The sequence below is a fragment of the Aquarana catesbeiana genome, linkage group LG01 (assembly GCF_042186555.1).
Source record: "Aquarana catesbeiana isolate 2022-GZ linkage group LG01, ASM4218655v1, whole genome shotgun sequence".
Taxonomy (NCBI): domain Eukaryota; kingdom Metazoa; phylum Chordata; class Amphibia; order Anura; family Ranidae; genus Aquarana; species Aquarana catesbeiana.
Window position 1 is genome coordinate 351,057,403 of NC_133324.1, and position 18,699 is coordinate 351,076,101.

General features: G+C 42.6%; 1 protein-coding gene across 1 annotated transcript in view; it reads left to right on the forward strand.

Annotated features, from left to right (window-relative positions):
- The window catches only part of LOC141145776 (myosin-6), a 39,369-nt gene that overhangs the window by 18,229 nt on the left and 2,441 nt on the right, over positions 1 to 18,699 (forward strand). The window contains exons 15-33 of the mRNA XM_073632655.1: positions 2,560 to 2,730; positions 2,871 to 3,183; positions 3,271 to 3,338; positions 3,835 to 3,922; positions 4,119 to 4,236; positions 4,318 to 4,441; positions 4,531 to 4,667; positions 8,630 to 8,885; positions 9,500 to 9,742; positions 9,832 to 10,008; positions 13,455 to 13,600; positions 13,681 to 13,771; positions 13,933 to 14,322; positions 15,898 to 16,143; positions 16,490 to 16,686; positions 17,199 to 17,382; positions 17,470 to 17,635; positions 17,760 to 17,884; positions 18,350 to 18,658. Of these exons, the coding sequence (XP_073488756.1) occupies positions 2,560 to 2,730; positions 2,871 to 3,183; positions 3,271 to 3,338; positions 3,835 to 3,922; positions 4,119 to 4,236; positions 4,318 to 4,441; positions 4,531 to 4,667; positions 8,630 to 8,885; positions 9,500 to 9,742; positions 9,832 to 10,008; positions 13,455 to 13,600; positions 13,681 to 13,771; positions 13,933 to 14,322; positions 15,898 to 16,143; positions 16,490 to 16,686; positions 17,199 to 17,382; positions 17,470 to 17,635; positions 17,760 to 17,884; positions 18,350 to 18,658 (3,549 nt within the window). The remainder of the gene's footprint in view (positions 1 to 2,559; positions 2,731 to 2,870; positions 3,184 to 3,270; positions 3,339 to 3,834; positions 3,923 to 4,118; positions 4,237 to 4,317; positions 4,442 to 4,530; positions 4,668 to 8,629; positions 8,886 to 9,499; positions 9,743 to 9,831; positions 10,009 to 13,454; positions 13,601 to 13,680; positions 13,772 to 13,932; positions 14,323 to 15,897; positions 16,144 to 16,489; positions 16,687 to 17,198; positions 17,383 to 17,469; positions 17,636 to 17,759; positions 17,885 to 18,349; positions 18,659 to 18,699) is intronic.

Consider the following 18,699-nt stretch of genomic DNA (forward strand, 5'->3'; position numbering starts at 1 on the left):
AAAGGTGTCTACATGCAGTGTCTCTGAATGTAATGTTAAAGGTGAGCTTCTGCAGGCTCATTAATCCCAGAGATACCAAGTCTTGTGAAGATAGGATGTCCCAGAACAGGCTATTGAAGGATCTGCAGCCAGATGAAGGATGCCTGACTGGCAACCTAACGACCCAGGAATTCAGTGGTGCTTGTGTGGGTGTATCCACGCTGTCCAGGCCCTGGCGCCCACGCACACTGGCCAGGGGGGATAGCCTCTTGCTTCTGCAGCTGTAGGTCCTGTGTCCCAAGAGAGTGAGCCTGCCCAGGACAGTTTAATTTATCTGCTTGCCCAGAATTCTTTTAGCCTTTCAGCACTCTGGAACTTGTAGTTTCAAACAGTTTTAAGTCTAGTGTAAATCCAGGTGACCGGACTACATGTCCCACAATCCTCTGCTATCAGTGAATGGCTTGTCCTCTGCATTCAGGAAGTGATGTGATTATTCCCCATGTAAAGCACTAGAGGGAAAGTGCTCCATGTATAGCACACAAAGGAGTGTCCCTGAGTGAAGGTAAAAACACAGCTAACACTTGGCTACATCTGCAATTTCTCTCAACACCACTATTACATTAAAACTAGGTTAAAGCAGCCCACAAAAGCTCACCTGGGTCCCTGTGAACACACAAAGAACCAGCCTTTTGACAAATGCCAGAGCTGTCAGACTAACAGTCAGGGACTGAGAATACCAAACAGCAAAAAGATCCGAACTGCTTTATACTATTTGTTAAAGCTGTGTTCCACCCGCAATTTTTTTTTTTTTTTAAGTCAGCAAGCACTGTAGCTGCTGACTTTTAATAAGGACACTTACCTGTCCAGGGAGCCCGTGATGTCAGCCCCCCGAGGCCAATCCATTCATTGGAATGGGTGCAGGTGCCGCCATTCTAATTAAGGGAGACCGGCAGTGGAGCCTTGCGGCTTCACTGCCCATTTCCCACTGCCCATGCGCGTGTCACGCGGCGATTTGTGAATGGCTGGCTGTCTTCGGGGACACACACAGGTCCCAGAAGACAGCGGGGGGGGCTCGCTGAAGAAGAAGATATGACGTCCTGAGCCGCGGACCGGATGGATCAGGAGTACAGGCTGTACTTCATAAAAAGGTAAGTTATGCCGCGTACACACGAGCGGACTTTACGGCAGACTTTGCCCGGCGGACTTTTCGACGGACTTTACGACAGACTTTCTGAATGAACGGACTTGCCTACACACAATCAACCAAAGTCCATCGAATTCGTACGTAATGACGTACGACCGGACTAAAACAAGGAAGTTCATAGCCAGTAGCCAATAGCTGCCCTAGCGTGGCTTTTTGTCCGTCGAACTAGCATACAGACGAGCGGACTTTTCGACCGGACTCGATTTCGACGGATTGATTTAAAACATGTTTCAAATCTAAGTCCATCCAACTTTTGAGAAAACAAAGTCCGCTGGAGCCCACACACGATCGAATTGTCTGACGAAATCCAGTACGCCAGACCAAGTCTGCCGTAAAGTCCGCTCGTGTGTACGCGGCATTAGACAAAAAAAAATTACTAGCCAAAAACAAGGGCTGGAGAGGTGGACTTTTGTTTAAGATCACCTCTCAAAAGTGGGTGGAACTCCGCTTTAAGTAAAGCCATGTATGGTCACTAATTGACTGCAAAAGGTAACAAGAGAATGTAGGGCAAATTATTAGATACCATAACTTTAAAACTGAACTCAAGTCTTCACTTCAGTTTTGCACAGTTGCACAGGCTCCTCTACTGCACTGAAATTACTTACTCTGATTTCGCTGCACACTGTGAGTTTCTCAAAGTGTGCATTAGAAGCTGCAGGAAGTCAATTCAAGCCTTCCTGCTTTCCTGGATGATGGGTGCCCAGCGTCATCTAGCACTTTCCTTCCTAAGCTCGCTGTCCTTGGCCTGCCCCTATTATTCATTGAATTTTAGTTCTTTCAATCATGGAGGCATTTAGAATCATGTGTGTGCATGGCCTTGCTTGGTCTGCATGGAAATGCAGCCTGCCTAGAAACATCCATTCCTCCAGACTGAAATCCACCTATCAAGGCATTTTGATATTTACATACTCCCAAGAGCTAGCCCACTGCTTACATCTGGGCTCAGAGCTCTTGAGAGGAATACTGAGACAGGGTGCTGAAATGATTTCAGGAAGCTATGTACAGCACCCTGTCCGCCCCTCCCACTAGCCATGATCTACCTGCATTGCATAAAAGTTCAGAGACCAAGTGATGATATCACTGGAACAAAAATAAGGTATGTAATGAACACACAAAGGTTTTATTTAAAAATGTAATTAGCATGTTGATGCTAATGAAGTGAGGAAAGAAAGAACCAGGGAATGCAAAATATATGCAGAACAAACTTCAACTTTAACATTGATTATATATATAATAAAATAGAGCATGAAGAGCACTGTTAGTGAGAATGTTTGAATTGTATGTGTATTTTGTATGTATCTTTCTATCATGAGTAAATATTCATTTTGCTTACATTGGCCTTTCTTCTTTGTCTAACACATTTTTTACACCTTCAGTTCAACAGCCTTGAGCAGCTGTGCATTAACTTCACTAATGAGAAGTTGCAGCAGTTCTTCAACCACCACATGTTCGTGTTGGAGCAGGAGGAATACAAGAAAGAGGGAATTGAATGGGAGTTCATTGACTTTGGTATGGATCTGCAGGCCTGTATTGATCTCATAGAGAAGGTGAGAGTGACGGGAACTACTTTATTTTTCATATACTGTATGTATATATATGTGCTTCTCATGTTCTTTCTTGTCTTACTTTTCCTTTTTACATATTTACTTTTTCCCTTTATGATACACTAAGCTCTTTATTTCCACAGCCCATGGGTATCATGTCCATCCTTGAAGAGGAGTGTATGTTTCCCAAGGCCTCCGATGTGACCTTTAAAGCCAAACTGTATGACAATCATCTGGGCAAAACCAACAACTTCCAGAAGCCACGTAATCCCAAAGGAAAGCCAGAGGCTCACTTTGCTCTGGTCCACTATGCTGGCACTGTGGACTATAATATCCTTGGTTGGCTAGAAAAGAATAAGGACCCTCTTAATGAGACCGTTGTTGGATTGTATCAAAAGTCATCACTTAAGCTTTTGGCACTCCTGTTTGCCAACTATTCTGCGTCTGACAGCGCAGGTAGGACCTGCTTAGAACATTAAGAACATTGAATTAGATTGCTGCTTTTCACTGTACATTAACCCTGTGTTTTATTCCATATTCTAGATGCAGGAAAAGGTAAAGGTGCGAAGAAGAAAGGATCTTCTTTCCAGACTGTGTCTGCTCTCCACAGAGTAAGAATTTTTTTTTTTAGCTGAAGTATTTTTTGGTGACATAATAAAAATGTTCATTCTTGTTTTTCACAATTTTTTTGTGTTGAAATGCTGCGCATAATCATGTTTCAATTGCTATTGCATCCGATTATTATATACTGCAGTCTGAATGGTTGAATCTTTTTGCTGGCTGTGAAATACCCAGATAGTTCTTCAAAACAATTTGAAAACTAAGGCTAGCCATACATTATACAATTTTCATATTCAATTTCATTTAGATTTACCTTCAAATATTTAGTGCAAGGGACCTGATTGCATACAAATTGAAAGCGTTTAGGTTTGACCTCATATTATATGGTTGTTGGTAAATCTAAAGGAAAATTGTACAAGAAGATTGCATAATGTATGGCCTACCTAAGGCTACTAATTTCTAATGTTTTTGGTGGTGAACCGTGAATGTCTCCAGCAGGATGTGTTGGAACATGTCACCCTCCTTGACATTTTTTTGCTTCAACAGGAGAATCTGAACAAGCTCATGACGAACCTGAGAACAACTCACCCTCACTTTGTGCGTTGTATCATTCCTAATGAACGAAAAGCTCCAGGTAATAACTAGTCAGGAAATCAGTCAGAGTCCTATCTTTCCTTTTAGTAATACTTAGCTCTTCTTTGACCTTACCATGGCTGAAATGTAATTTTTGTCTTAGTCCTCCTAATAACCACCCCTTTCCACCTTAACTACCACCACTAGCGTAAGTTTTTTGTCTTTTCGGACACTAAATGTGTATATGTGCTTTTCAGGTGAGATGGACAATCCTTTGGTGATGCACCAGCTCCGTTGTAATGGTGTGCTGGAGGGTATTAGAATCTGCAGAAAGGGATTTCCCAACCGCATCTTGTATGGTGATTTCAAACAGCGGTAGGCACATTTACTAGAAATGAGTAGCAGTGAGCATAAAGTATAATTCAACATTTGTTTAAGAAGTGTTATTCTCAACAGCTACCGTATCCTGAATCCTTCTGCCATACCTGAAGGACAGTTCATAGACAGCAGGAAAGGTGCTGAAAAGCTTTTGGGCTCACTGGAGATTGATCACACTCAGTACAAATTTGGACATACAAAGGTAAATATGTATTTGTATCATTTTTTCCAACATTTGTGCCATTCAATTTCATTGGAAAATTACAAACAATACCCTACATTTTCATACAGGTGTTCTTTAAAGCCGGTCTTTTGGGTTCCCTGGAAGAAATGAGAGATGAAAGACTCTCTAAGATCATTACACGAATCCAAGCCCAGTCTCGAGGATTGCTGATGAGAATAGAATTTAAGAAGATTTTGGAGCGCAGGTAAATTTATGTACACTCAAAATTCAATTAGAGACACAAATAGTTTAGAACAGACAGGGATTTATAGCGCCACATGCAGGTGTAGGACACTAGGCGGAAAAGAACTTGGCACTTCCTATGGGCAGTCCTCTCTAGATATAATACCCACCCTCTGCTATAGGCAAGACAAGGAGAAAGAACCTGGCTCCCTGCTGGAACCCCGGGGTGGGGGGTCAGTAACTGCTCTGGTGGGGATCTGTGGGCGCTGTTCTCTCTCTGGGGGGTTCAAGAAATCTGATTGTGGCCGCCATGTGAGATTAACTAATTCTTTTTTGTATAATACTCCTTAAAGGGGATGTATCCTATGCCTACATGCGTTTGCTAATAGGTGTCCCTCGTTCCCATGTCAAAAAGTTGGTTTCTTTCTCTCCAATCTTTGGCTCTCACCAGAGCACCTACAGGACCTTTATGGGGCTTTGCAGGAACTGTTGTTTCGAGGAGTAATTGTCCCAGTACCCGAGTCAGAGAGGTACCAGGGATTTTACCTCAAGCAGTTTACAGTTCCCAAGAAGGACCCGATCCTAGACCTTAAAGCCTAGAATGCCTTTGTGTGGGTTCAAATGTTCAAGATTAAATCCATTCCCACTGTGGTGGCCTCTCTTCATCAAGGGGATTTCCTGGCCTCCATAGACATCAAGGACGCCTACCTGCACATTCCCATCTGTGAGGGATACCAGCGTTCCTTATGCTTTGCAAATGGGGATGCACATTATCATTTTGTAGTGCTTTCCTCTGGTCTGGCCTCCACTCCTCAGGTGTTTGCCAAGGTTTTGCTAAGACAGCGAGGGATTGCTGTGATCGGTTACCTGGACAATCTGCTCCTGCATGCGGAGACTCACTCGCAGAGGCATATCTAGTGAAATTGGTGCCTATGGCAAGCACTAAAACTGCACCCCTGTCAAAACATTTGAAACCCATCTTTCAGATAACCTTAACACTGATGCATTAATGGCTGACCAGTGGCAGTACATTAATCCCCCCCAATGCTGCATATTACAGAAATTTCAAATAGGTAGAATACTAACATTAGTAATGTCCCCCTCAGATTCCTCCCCTCCCCCAGTCGGATCTGGACAGTTCATTATTAAGTCAGTCAGATGGCCATATCCCACATGGAATTTGGCAATGGCAATGGATCATTCATTATAACACTCAGCTTAGCTTATACACACTTTTCCCTGAACTTGCTGGATACTCCTCGGGGGCTCCTCTTGGTTGCAGCTTAGGCACCGGCGGCAGCTCTTCAACCTCCTCCCATCCCACCTCCGGCCGTGAGTGACGTCACGCCCCCGGGACAGGACTACTAAGCGTCTTAGGGGGAGTGAAGTGGCAGCACTGACAGGGATGTCTGGTGCTTGTGCCGAAGCGCACTGGGCACATTGTTACAGTAAGGTAGAGAGACTCAGACCACTACAGTACAGCTAGCGGCGGCTAGTGTGTACTGTTTGAAGCACTGCTGGGCCCTTCACCTGCGCCCCCTCCCTCCAGCAAATTGTACTGTCCAGCCCAGGGTATCCGCCCCTATCTTGTATAGGTGCGGTGCTCAAAGTAATGGCTGTGCGGCTCGCACAGCCATTACTTTGACACAGGCTGGCTGTCTGATACAGAAACCGGCCCACTGAGCCATCAGCCCACCAGGAAACCCCGGTAGTCCTGATGCCCAGTACATCCCTGCTGCCCAGCCACTCACGAGCGCCTTCATATGGCGCCCATGGCACTTGCCATATGTGTCATACCCTGAATACGCCACTGATAACTCGGCCTTGGTGGACAGTGTAGAAGTCACCATGTGCTCCTGGCAGGACTTCAAGTGATTGTAAAGGTTCTTTTTTTTTTAAAATAACAAACATGTTATACTTACCTGCTTGTGTAAGGGTTTTGCACAGAGCAAAATCTGGTGGTGCTCCTGGCTCCTCCTCTTCATTGAGTGCCCCCATGGAGAGCCGCATTCCATAGGGGCACCTGTGCGGGTGCGCTCCCAAGTCTCGCTGCTGTGTCCATTGACACAGACAGCAGGATTCGGCCCCACCCCGGCTCCCGTGTCCCTGGATTTGATTGACAGCAGTGGGAGCCAATGGCTCCTGCTGCTATCAATCTATCCAATGAGGATCCAAGACAGCGGGTGGAGCTGCTGGGCTTGTGCTCATCACTGGAACGATCAGGTTCAGGTAAGAAAAAGGGAGGCTCTGGGGGGAAGCTGCAGCGCAGAAGATTTTTCACCTTAACGCATAGATTTCATTAAGGTGAAAAACCACGAGACTTTGCAACTCCTTTAAGTTGGATGTTGAACCTCAGGAAGTCTGCCTTGACTCCTTCCAGGCATCTGGAGTATCTGGGCCTATTTAAAGTTCTTGGGGGGCCCTTTGGGAAAGTTTAGAGTGTTGGCGTGTTTGCCTGGTTGTTTCCTGTGTTCGTTTGCCCACCCCTTGTTGTGGCACTGCTTTGGGACATCCCTGTTTGGTCAAGAAAAAAGAAGATAAGTGGTGTCCATCAATGAATGTTAGATAAAACAGGATTTTTTGTTACTCACTGTAAAATACCTTTCTCTGAGTTCATTGACAGACACAGTACCCACCCCTCTATTGGAGTTTTTACTTCTGACACTGCTTGTGACTAACTGGCTTGCCTACAGCACAGAGAGGGCTTTATACCCAGAGGGAATTGCCCATAGGAGGTGCTGAGTTTTTTCTGCCCAATTTCCTACTCCTGTAGTTGGCGCTATAAAACCCTGTTTGGTCAAGAATAAACAGGAGAGGCTGTGTCCGTCAATAAACTTGAGAAAGAGATTTTATAGTAACAAAAAATCTAGTTTTTGTATGTGTGGCAGTGCAAATAGCAATTATTATGGGAAAAGTGCACATTTCATACAATTCGATTTCAGTTTACTGTGGAAAAAGCAGTAAAAGATACTTTATGTTTCAGTATAAAAAACTTTATGTTTGGTGTTACTGCACTTATACCTATTACCATTGCTTTATTCAGTTACCTATTAAAAAAGCCTAAATACATTGTCCATTCTTCATTGGTTAAAGAATGCAGACTTTAAAGAATTAAATTACTATTTCTTTAGTAACATTATTTGTAACTGGACTCCACATACCTGAAAGCTAAAAAGTAACTGTAAGTCGAACAAGAAATTCCATCACTCTTTCTATGGCCATTTCTTAACAAATACTGTATTTTACTAGTGCCTAATATCACTGACTTTTTATCTCCCTTTCAAAGCTGAACTCCAGCCAAACTGCTTCATACACAGTTTAAATATTTGAACTGTCAAAACATTTTTCATTTTTCTCAGCCAGTCTTGTTATAATAATAATAATTGTATTAACAATACTAATAAAAATACGCTTGCCCTCCTTTTTCCTGTTTCACTCTTGGGGGGTTAATGAAGACAGAATGCAGGGACTAAAGATAGCCTTAGACCTGTAGAATTTCATTCTAACATTCAGATGACAAAGTATACAAATCACTTATTCACCCATTCAGTGATGCCTTCATGGACTCAACTAATTTTGACTGGCTTTTCATTCAAGCACAATGTCAATGTCTTGGTTATCATCAAACGAACATTCTACTTCCAGATTACCTTTGGCAAGCGCATAGGACCAGTTATGATTTTTTTTCAGCCGGGAACTAATTTATCAATTAGAAATTCATTTATACCCATTAATTAAAAATTGTCCATTCTTGTCCTTTGATTTGTTAACTCATTCTGGTCAAAACGGATTGATCCCTTTAACTCCTAGTCAATTGAACGAACATTTTGAAAATTCAAATTTCCTAACAAGATTCCACAGGTGTATTTAAAACATTTTGTGTGTTTTTTTTTTTTTAATCTGGCCAAAGTTTGGCTTAATGCAATACTATGTATTGCATTTGCAGCTTTCTTGGTTTATTCTTTATATTATTTATCATTTCAGAGACGCTCTTCTGGTTATTCAGTGGAACATTCGTGCTTTCATGGGTGTCAAGAATTGGCCATGGATGAAGCTTTACTTCAAGATCAAGCCACTGCTTAAGAGTGCAGAGACAGAGAAAGAGATGGCAAACATAAAGGAAGAGTTCCAGAGGTTAAAGGACGCCCTGGAGAAGTCTGATGCCAGACGCAAGGAGCTGGAAGAGAAGATGGTCTCCTTGTTACAAGAGAAGAATGATCTGCAACTTCAAGTGCAATCTGTAAGTCTACCTTAACATACTTTCCTATTAGGAAATTCACCTATTACACATACACAATAATTGTAATACTTCAGTACTTTCAGTTTGAATCTCTTTATTAAAAATAGTTAAGTTATTGAATATTGTGGCAGTACAAACAATTAGGTTTTGGGAAAAAACCTACATTAAATTTAACTGTACATTCAGACCCCCTGAAATACTGATGTTTATATAAGACATGAGCAGTCTTTCAGAAACCCCTGACTGGGTAATCCACTGATGCAGGCTAAACAGCACCCACCAGTGTACATTAAGGGATAGAAAAACAGAAGAAATTGGTAGCAAAGGGCAGAAGATTACACCGTGATATGCTTTTTTTGCCTATAACTTAAATTCCAATATAACAGTTTTTTTTAATGAACACATATTGTGATTATATCTATGTCAAGGCTAAGATAGTTCATGTGCACTAAACAGAGGTGAATAATTAAATAATCATGTAATTTAATATGGAATATCTATCACAAATGACCTTCGGAAAGCAGTACAGAATTTTCGTATAGGTTTATATATGGTAATGTTTTTTACATTTTTGCTTAAAAGTTGTATTTCTGCATAAAATCTTGTTTTAATAGGAGCAAGACAATTTAAATGATGCTGATGAAAGATGTGAACAGCTAATTAAAAACAAAATCCAACTAGAAGCCAAGCTTAAGGAGCAGACAGAACGGTTGGAAGATGAAGAGGAAATGAATGCAGAGCTGACAGCTAAAAAGAGGAAGCTGGAGGATGAATGTTCTGAGCTCAAGAAGGATATTGATGATCTGGAGCTGACATTAGCCAAAGTGGAAAAGGAAAAGCATGCCACAGAGAACAAGGTACCGTAATACTTTTTTCTTCTGGAACCTTACTCTAGTCAATGACAGTTCTCCTTTCCCTTTTAGTGTCAGCTCTTCTTTTTTTCCAGGTTAAAAATCTTACCGAAGAGATGGTTGGCTTGGATGAGATCATTGCAAAACTTACCAAAGAGAAAAAGGCCCTCCAAGAGGCCCATCAGCAAACACTAGATGACCTCCAGGCTGAAGAAGACAAAGTCAACGTGCTGACAAAGGCCAAAGCTAAGCTTGAACAGCAGGTTGATGATGTAAGTGACACCTGTACTCTGTGTAGCGGTACCCCCATAGGGGCTGCTAAGTGAAGTGGCCTCAGACACTCCAAGGCAATGAACAGTCCACTAGCTTTGTTTTTGTATTTCTATTGAGGGGATTGAACTTGGATGGGGTATAGGAAGTATGGATTTAGAACAAATAATTGGGACAACTTATATACAACTTATATACACTGTGGTATATATAGATCTCTCTTCCTCCAGCACAACTTTTACTGCAGACTATTTTTCCTCAGCTCCTCGCGCAATCTACTTGCTTGAGCTTTCAGGCACAGCTAGCACCGAATGGTTAGGCCTGACACTGGCTCAGCCAGGCCCCTTTAGTGTAGCAATGAAAAGTTCTTGGTGCTAGCTGCCCTAACTTTGTTTACTAAGCTCAATAACCCATCTTCACGCCCTGCGAGCCTCCTGGCTGCTGTTGCCCTTCTCCACTGCCCATAACATCACAGTCCACACTACTGGCTCTGCACCCATCCCAGACTGCATGCTCCGACCTTTCTTTGAAGACTTGCCCAGCAATGCTAGCTCCCGCTGTCCTCTCTTGCTCCTCCTGTGCTTCCTGTCCAGAACCTTCATGTTTTCTTGAAGTGCTCTGTCTGCACTGAAACCCCAGGCCCAAGGTCACCCCCAGACTGGGGAGCTCCCTCAAAGGCCCTGACAGCCTAGTACTCCATCTTCAAGCTCTGAACAACTCCAACTCCCCGGGCCCCCCCCCCCCCAAACTGGGCTGACCCTGGATATTTAAGGAGGCCTGCCCTCCAGTTCAAGTGAAGGTAAATTGGGTATCTGGTGCTCCAGGAGGCAATGCCCTTAGTTTGTAATAATGTACATTTGATTAGTCAGTCTTTAGGTAAAAACAAAGTTGAACCACAGTAAGGGGTGATTTAAAAAGAGGCAGCCATCCTCAGAGTGTGTCCAGCAACTCTGCAAAACATAAAAAAAACAAGGGGGGGGGTGCCTTTCTAAGTGTAGTATTAAAACAGTATAATTTATTGCACAAGATTAAAAACACTTACAAGATATAAGTGGGAGTCATGCTCGTCAGCTGGGAAAGGTTGTGGTGAGTTGTGTTGAATAGCTGTACATTCAGGAAAACCAGGAAGTAGTCAGCTCCATGTAGTCAGATGGAGCTGACTACTTCCTGGCTTTCCTCAATGTACAGCTATTCCTATACATTCTTGCAACAGAGAAAACGTCCCTCCATTGGCCACAGCCAGGGTGGCAGGCTGGTCTGATCTTGCAAAGTCAGGGAAAGAAGGCACATCCTGCTACTCTCCAACAGTCCATGTGACACATTTTCATGACCAACTGTACTCCCCACAGTCTCTTCAGGCATAAAAATGTGGGTCAGGCAGTCTCTTCCTACCTTCCTCTTTCTCCCTTATGGAGACTAAATGGCTGACATGGAAGTGGCCGGCATTTCAGGGACATTTGGCTCCTGCTTGGCAGTATTTACAGTGGCCAGGTCCCTGACCAGACTGCAGGCCATGACAGACTCCTCTTCCCTTATGTCCTCTATCTTCGCGGGGGGAGTCACTAGGCCTCGACTCTGGCTATTTAACTTCATTTTTCTCGGTTCGTCGTACATGTTGTACGTCACCGCGTTCTTGATGTTCGAAATTTCCGACAAGATTTGTGTGACTGTGTGTATGCAAGACAAGTTTGAGCCAAGATCCTTCGAAAAAAAAAACATGTATTTTGTTGTCGGAATGTGCGATCGCATGTACGCGGCGTTATAGACAGTTTATTCAACTACTACATTTATGAATTATTTAATTATTTTGTAGTTCAACTCATGCATCCAACTCTTGACGATTGGCAACAGGCCATGAAACGCGTTGAGTGTTAATCTAAGGATGCCAAGTCAAGCTTGCTCCAATAACTGCAACAAATCACCATGTTTATCGTCTGTATATATTATATGAATCAAGTATCCATTATTTTTATGTACTTAACGTTTTATGATTCCCATTGTTTGTCACAAATCATGTCTAGTAATGAATTGTTTAATATTAAATATATTATTATGTTATCAATTATATTGACTTTTTATAATTATATTTTATATCATAAATGTTTTATCTTATTGGTTAATCATGTTTACCATCATTACTATCATGAACTGCCCCTAGGGGATTGTGACATCCAATTTATCTATATTTATAATTATTTCATACATCATTATACACATCAGCATGCCTCATGTAAAGTCCCAACTTTGTTCTCCAATTTTTCTCGCATATATTTAGGGATGGAGGCATGCTGATGTTAGTTTTAGGTTGTGATAGGTCACATTCATTTTTTAGCCTCTTACTGCAGACTTACTCCTAAGCTCCTCCAGCAATCTTCTTGCTTGAGCTTTCAGGCACAGCTAGCACCGAATGGTTAGGCCTGACACTGGCTCAGCCAGGCCTTAGCAACTGCCTTTTGCAGGCAGGGACCGCGGGCCCCTTTAGTGTAGCAATGAAAAGTTCTTGTTGCTAGCTGCCCTAACTTCGGTTAATAAGCCCACTAACCTATCTTCAGGCCCTGCTAGCCCTCCTGGCTGCAGCTGCCCTTCTCTACTGCCCATAACATCACAGTCCACTCTACTGGCTCTGTACCCATACCAGACTGCGTGCTTCCAGTCCTCTCAGGCATGCCTCCCCAGTGCTCTTGACTGTGCATGTCACTCACCAGCCCTCTCCTGGCTGTGACCAGTTGTTCCTCTCCTTGAAGACTTGCCCGGCAATGCTAGCTTCCGCTGTCCTCTCTTGCTCCTCCTGTCCAGAACCTTCACGCTTTCTTGAAGGGCTCTGTCTGCACCGGAGCCCAGGCCCCAGACTGGGGAGCTCCCTCAAAGGCCCCGACAGCCTAGCACTCCATCTTCAAGTTCTGAACAACTCCAACCCCCCCCCCCCAGCTGGGCTGACCCTGAGTTTTTAAGAAGGTCTGCCCCCTGCCTTCTCTGTCTGCACCGGAGCCCAGACCCCAGACTGGGGAGCTCCCTCAAAGGCCCCGACAGCCTAGCACTCCATCTTCAAGTTCTGAACAACTCCAACCCCCCCAGCTGGGCTGACCCTGGGTTTTTAAGAAGGCCTGCCCCCTACCAATCCAGGTTGAGCATTGGTCAGAACACCCCCAGGCAGCTCCTCCTCTCCTCTCCTTCTCTCTTTCTAGTACCTTCCAGAAGGCTCTAGAAAAAAGAGGGAGGTCTTATTGATGCTGCTTGTGAGTCACCAGCTGCTACTCTGAGCCACTCCAGGCCCAGAATCAAAACAAACAGGCCTAGCAACCAGCCAGGCCTGCCTAAATGTATCTACTCTATCAACCTCTCTTGGACTTACCTACCTAGAGGGTGCTACACTTGCATGTTCCATTTATTAATATTATGTATCTGGTATGATATGAGCTTGATTGTGACACCTTTTCATTCCCAATAGCTGGAGGGATCTTTAGAACAAGAGAAAAAAATAAGAATGGATTTGGAACGAGTCAAACGAAAACAGGAGGGTGATCTGAAACTGACTCAAGAGAATGTTATGGATCTCGAGAATGCCAAGCAACAGCTGGAGGAAAAGTTAAAGAAGTATGTTACCTCAGAATTTCTTTTTTTGTTCTTAGTGGGCCTTGGTGATGTTGATATATTGTATAATATTTCTTTGACAGGAAGGAGTTTGAGACCAGCCAGCTAAATAGCAAAATAGAGGACGAGCAACTTTTAGGCATGCAACTTCAAAAGAAACTCAAAGAGCACCAGGTACATGATGCAAATATGTTACCAAATTTCCCATATTGACCACCTGAATAATATATTTATTTTAACAAATGATCTACTTAATAAATGCCTACAGTAAATACACCTATTATCTTTCCTGTTTTATATGTTTTTCCTTTTTAATACATATGTTTCTTTTTTAGGCTCGTATAGAAGAGCTGGAGGAGGAACTGGAAGCTGAGCGAACAGCAAGAGCCAAAATAGAAAAACTTCGCTCTGATCTGTCAAGAGAGCTAGAGGAGATAAGTGAGCGTTTAGAAGAAGCTGGAGGAGCTACTTCTGTGCAAATGGAGCTCAACAAAAAGAGGGAGGCTGAATTCTTGAAACTTCGGCGGGATCTTGAAGAGTCCACTCTGCAATCAGAGGCCACAGCTGCTACTCTACGTAAGAAACATGCTGATTCTGTGGCAGAGCTCAGTGAGCAGATAGACAACCTTCAGAGAGTCAAACAGAAACTGGAAAAGGAGAAGAGTGAATTCAAACTGGAGCTTGATGATATAGGATCTAATATGGAGCAGGTGGTGAAAGCCAAGGTAAGGGCATTAGTATGTTGTCCTGCAGTTTTTCAAAACCAGCTATATCCCTCCTGTTTTGTTTGACTTAAATCCAGATTTAAGTCTTAATCCATTTCAAATCTGTATCCTTATATCACATTATTTCTGACAGATTTTTGGAAATACCTTAACTTTCTATGGAAATGCTGCTTCCTACCCTTCCCCTTCAATTATCTAAACTGGCACAGCTGAGTATTAGCCACACCCTTCAGCACAAGTGTCATTGACTTGTACTGCAGCGGAAGAGAGAGGTGTATCAGACCAGTGCTGCTTGCCTTTATTAGATTTATTTTTGTGTGTCCTAGTATCCAAAGTATAACCTTTAGATTCATTAAAAACAATTCAGTTTATATTAAAGTATCATTCCAGTCAAATCCTAACCATACCTAAACCTGCCCCCTCCCCCATTCTAAGCCTATTCTAACTACCCTGCAAAGGAAAGATGTTTATACTTACCTTTTGTGTGTTGCTCAGGTCTCATGATCTCTCCAGCAGCCTGCTTCAGTGAAGAGGAAAGAATGCCGACAATGGTTGCAGAGCCTGAGCGATGATGTCACCCATAGGCTATAGGACATCCGTTGTCAGCTGCCACTCTAAGGCCCCTTTCACACTGGGGCGGTGGGGGCGTCGGCGGTACAACAGCGCTATTTTTAGCGCTGCTGTACCGTCGTTCTTGCAGCGGTATTCGGCCGCTAGCGGTTCGGTTTTAACCCCCGCTGGCGGCCGAAAAAGGGTTAAATCCACTCATACAGCGAGGCTATAGCCGCGGTATTACTGCGGTATAGCCGCGCTGTCCCATTGATTTCAATGGGCAGGAGCGGTGAAGGAGCGGTGAATACACCGCTCCTTCCCCGCTCCAAAAAAGCGCTTTGCAGGACTTTTTTCCGCCCTGCCTGCGCACCGCTTCAGTGTGAAAGCCCTCGGGCTTTCACACTGAACAAACAGCGGAGGCTGTTTAGGGGCGGTTTTCAGGCGGTATTTTTAGGGCAATACCGCCTGAAAACCGCTCCAGTGTGAAAGGGGCCTAAGACACTGAAGCAGGTGCTGAGAACTGATCATGTGACCCGACCAGAACGCACTCAGCTAGGTATCATGGGAGTAAAGTCTTTGTTATTCTCATATTTAATTTATGCCACGTGGTCAATGTGTGATAGGGAATCAATTTTCTTTTTTATATTATTATGCAAGTAGGTAAGCTGGCTGGACAAATCTATTTTCTGGGGACTTTATTCCAGTACCTGTTATCTCATACTCTTGCTTGCCTTGAGTGTCCATGTCTTATGAAGCGATACCTTATATCAGGTTTATTTACTATATCCCATTGGGGAGATAGGTGTTGCTAAGCTCAGTGCTCATGGTGCTCCAAAGTAAAATCCAGCCACAGTTTTCCAGGTCTTTGGCACAAGAAGCGAGCATGCTTCATTTGATCCAGATGTTAGTTTGCAATCTACAAACAGTACAGAATTGTTTAGTAATAATGGTGATTTACTGTTTAAGCAGAAGCAATCATTTTCTCCACACTACTTCCTCTCACTTCTACATTATGATTTCCAGGTTAATTTAGAGAAGATATGCCGAACATTGGAGGACCAGATGAATGAACATCGCACCAAGTATGAAGAGAGTCAAAGAACACTCAATGAGTTTACTTCTCAAAAGGCTAAACTACAGACAGAGAATGGAGAGTTGTCCCGCAGACTGGATGAAAAAGAAGCATTAGTGTCCCAACTAACACGTGGAAAGCAAACCTACACACAGCAAATGGAAGACCTTAAGAGGCAGCTGGAGGAAGAGAACAAGGTAAATATTATTAAGTTACTAAGATAAACAATCTCAACCAACTCTGGAATGATCTTTAAAGGGCTCAAACTTATAGACTCTAGATAATTACATTTTGACCAAAAATAGTGATATGATTTTATTTTTTTATCTTGCATGTCTTTCTGGGATACTAAAGGTGGCAAACTACTAAAGAGCTAAGTTCGCACCACATAGTATTTACACGATTTATTTATATTCAGGAGATAATTTTAAAATGGGGTACTTACAGCTGCTTTTGAAACCTCAAATAGATTTTAGTTGTCAGTTTTTTTAGGTAATTAAATATGCCTAGTTTCTTAGACAGCATTGTTTCTCTCTTTATTAGGCTAAAAATGCTCTAGCCCATGCCTTGCAGTCTGCCCGTCATGACTGTGATCTCCTACGGGAGCAGTATGAGGAAGAACAGGAAGCCAAGGCAGAGCTGCAAAGAATTCTATCCAAAGCCAACTCAGAGGTGGCTCAGTGGAGAACCAAGTATGAGACAGATGCCATACAAAGGACTGAGGAACTGGAGGAGGCCAAGTGAGTGATAACATCCTTCTAAATGCACTGTATGTAATCAGTGCCGTAATTATTAGTTAATTACTTACACAGGTGTTTTTTCCCCTTTACTCTTTGGCATTAAAAATACTTGTCATTATCTATCTCCTGCAGCTCACCCTGCTATAATAATTAATTGCTTCTTTAACATTTGGCCAGGTATCTTAATGCATCCCAGCTAAAATTCCTTTCAACAGAGAAGCTTTTTGCTTGGATTATGTTTCATACTGTTGTATAAGACGAGCATAAAGCTTGTTTGTTAGAAGGCTCTGCTTCAGCCTTTTCTATCCAGGTGGGTGAAAGAACATGAGAGTACCCAAAGTATATGTAAATGACTGCATGAACATTTCTGAGCATGACCCTTAAGGGTGAATGTCTGTTTACATATTCTTTTCTTTATTATTGCTGTTTCCACATCATGATATATAGAGATTAATGGTCCGTTAGTTCCCAAAAACACATGTATTTTGTAATTATTGCAACCTTTCCTTCAGGAAAAAGTTGGCTCAAAGGCTTCAAGAAGCAGAAGAGGCTGTAGAGGCTGTAAATGCCAAATGCTCATCTCTTGAGAAGACCAAACATCGTTTACAGAATGAAATTGAGGATTTGATGGTTGACTTAGAGAGGTCAAATGCTGCATCTGCTGCACTCGACAAAAAACAAAGGAACTTTGATAAGGTAATAAAGAAACGCTTCAGCGAAGGGGAATGCTATAACTGGTAAAATGTTTCATGTATAGTTTCTAAACTTTTTTTAATCGTTAAGATCCTTGCTGAGGGGAAGCAGAAATTTGAGGAGTCCCAGGCAGAGCTGGAGGCATCACAGAAAGAAGCTCGAACTCTAAGCACTGAACTATTCAAGCTAAAGAATGCCTATGAAGAATCTCTGGAGCATCTTGAAACTTGCAAGAGAGAAAATAAAAATCTCCAGGGTGAGAAAATTAGACCAATATTCTACTAATTGAAAAGATGAAAATGAGCTAAATGTCTATTAGGAATTCATGGGTGGATTAATATCTTAAGATGAACTTCACTAATAATAAAATTATTTCACAGAGGAAATCTCAGACCTCACAGAGCAGCTGGGAGAGGGTGGAAAGAGTATTCATGAACTAGAAAAGGTTAGAAAGCAGCTGGAACAGGAGAAGATGGAATTGCAGGCTGCACTGGAGGAAGCAGAAGTAAGTAACACCAACACTTGGTTATAATAATATTAATTAATGAAACCACTTCAGCAACTCAGTATATATATATATATATATATATATATATATATATATATATATATATATATATATACCCTGTTTCCCCCAAAATAAGACCTAGCGTGATTGTCTGTGATGGCTGCAATATAAGCCCTACCCCCCAAATAAGCCCTAGTTAAAGTCCTTGTAGGTCTTATTTTCAGGGTAGGGCTTATTTTCGGGGAAACAGGGTAGGGCTTATTTGGGGGGTAGGGCTTATATTGCAGCCAACACTGACAATCACGCTAGGTCTTATTTTCGGGGAAACAGGGTATATATATATATATATATATATATATATATATATATATATATATCAACATGTTAAAATAGCATGCATGAAAAATGCCAGTCTTTGAATGCGTTTGAAATGTTTCTACATGTAAATGTGTTTGTCTTCAGGCTTCATTGGAACATGAAGAGGGCAAGATCCTGCGTACCCAGCTGGAATATAACCAAGTGAAGTCTGAGATTGAGCGTAAACTGTCAGAAAAGGATGAAGAGATGGAGCAACTTAAGAGAAACCATCAGCGTTTGGTGGAATCATTGCAGACCTCACTGGAGGCTGAGACCAGGAGCCGAAATGAGGCCCTCAGGATAAAGAAAAAGATGGAGGGTGATCTAAATGAAATGGAAATTCAGCTTAGCCAGGCCAACCGTGCAGCAGCTGAGGCTCACAAACACTTGAAGGTGGCCCATGGTACCCTTAAGGTAAGCATATATGTAGACTCTGAATAGCTTTAATGTTTTCT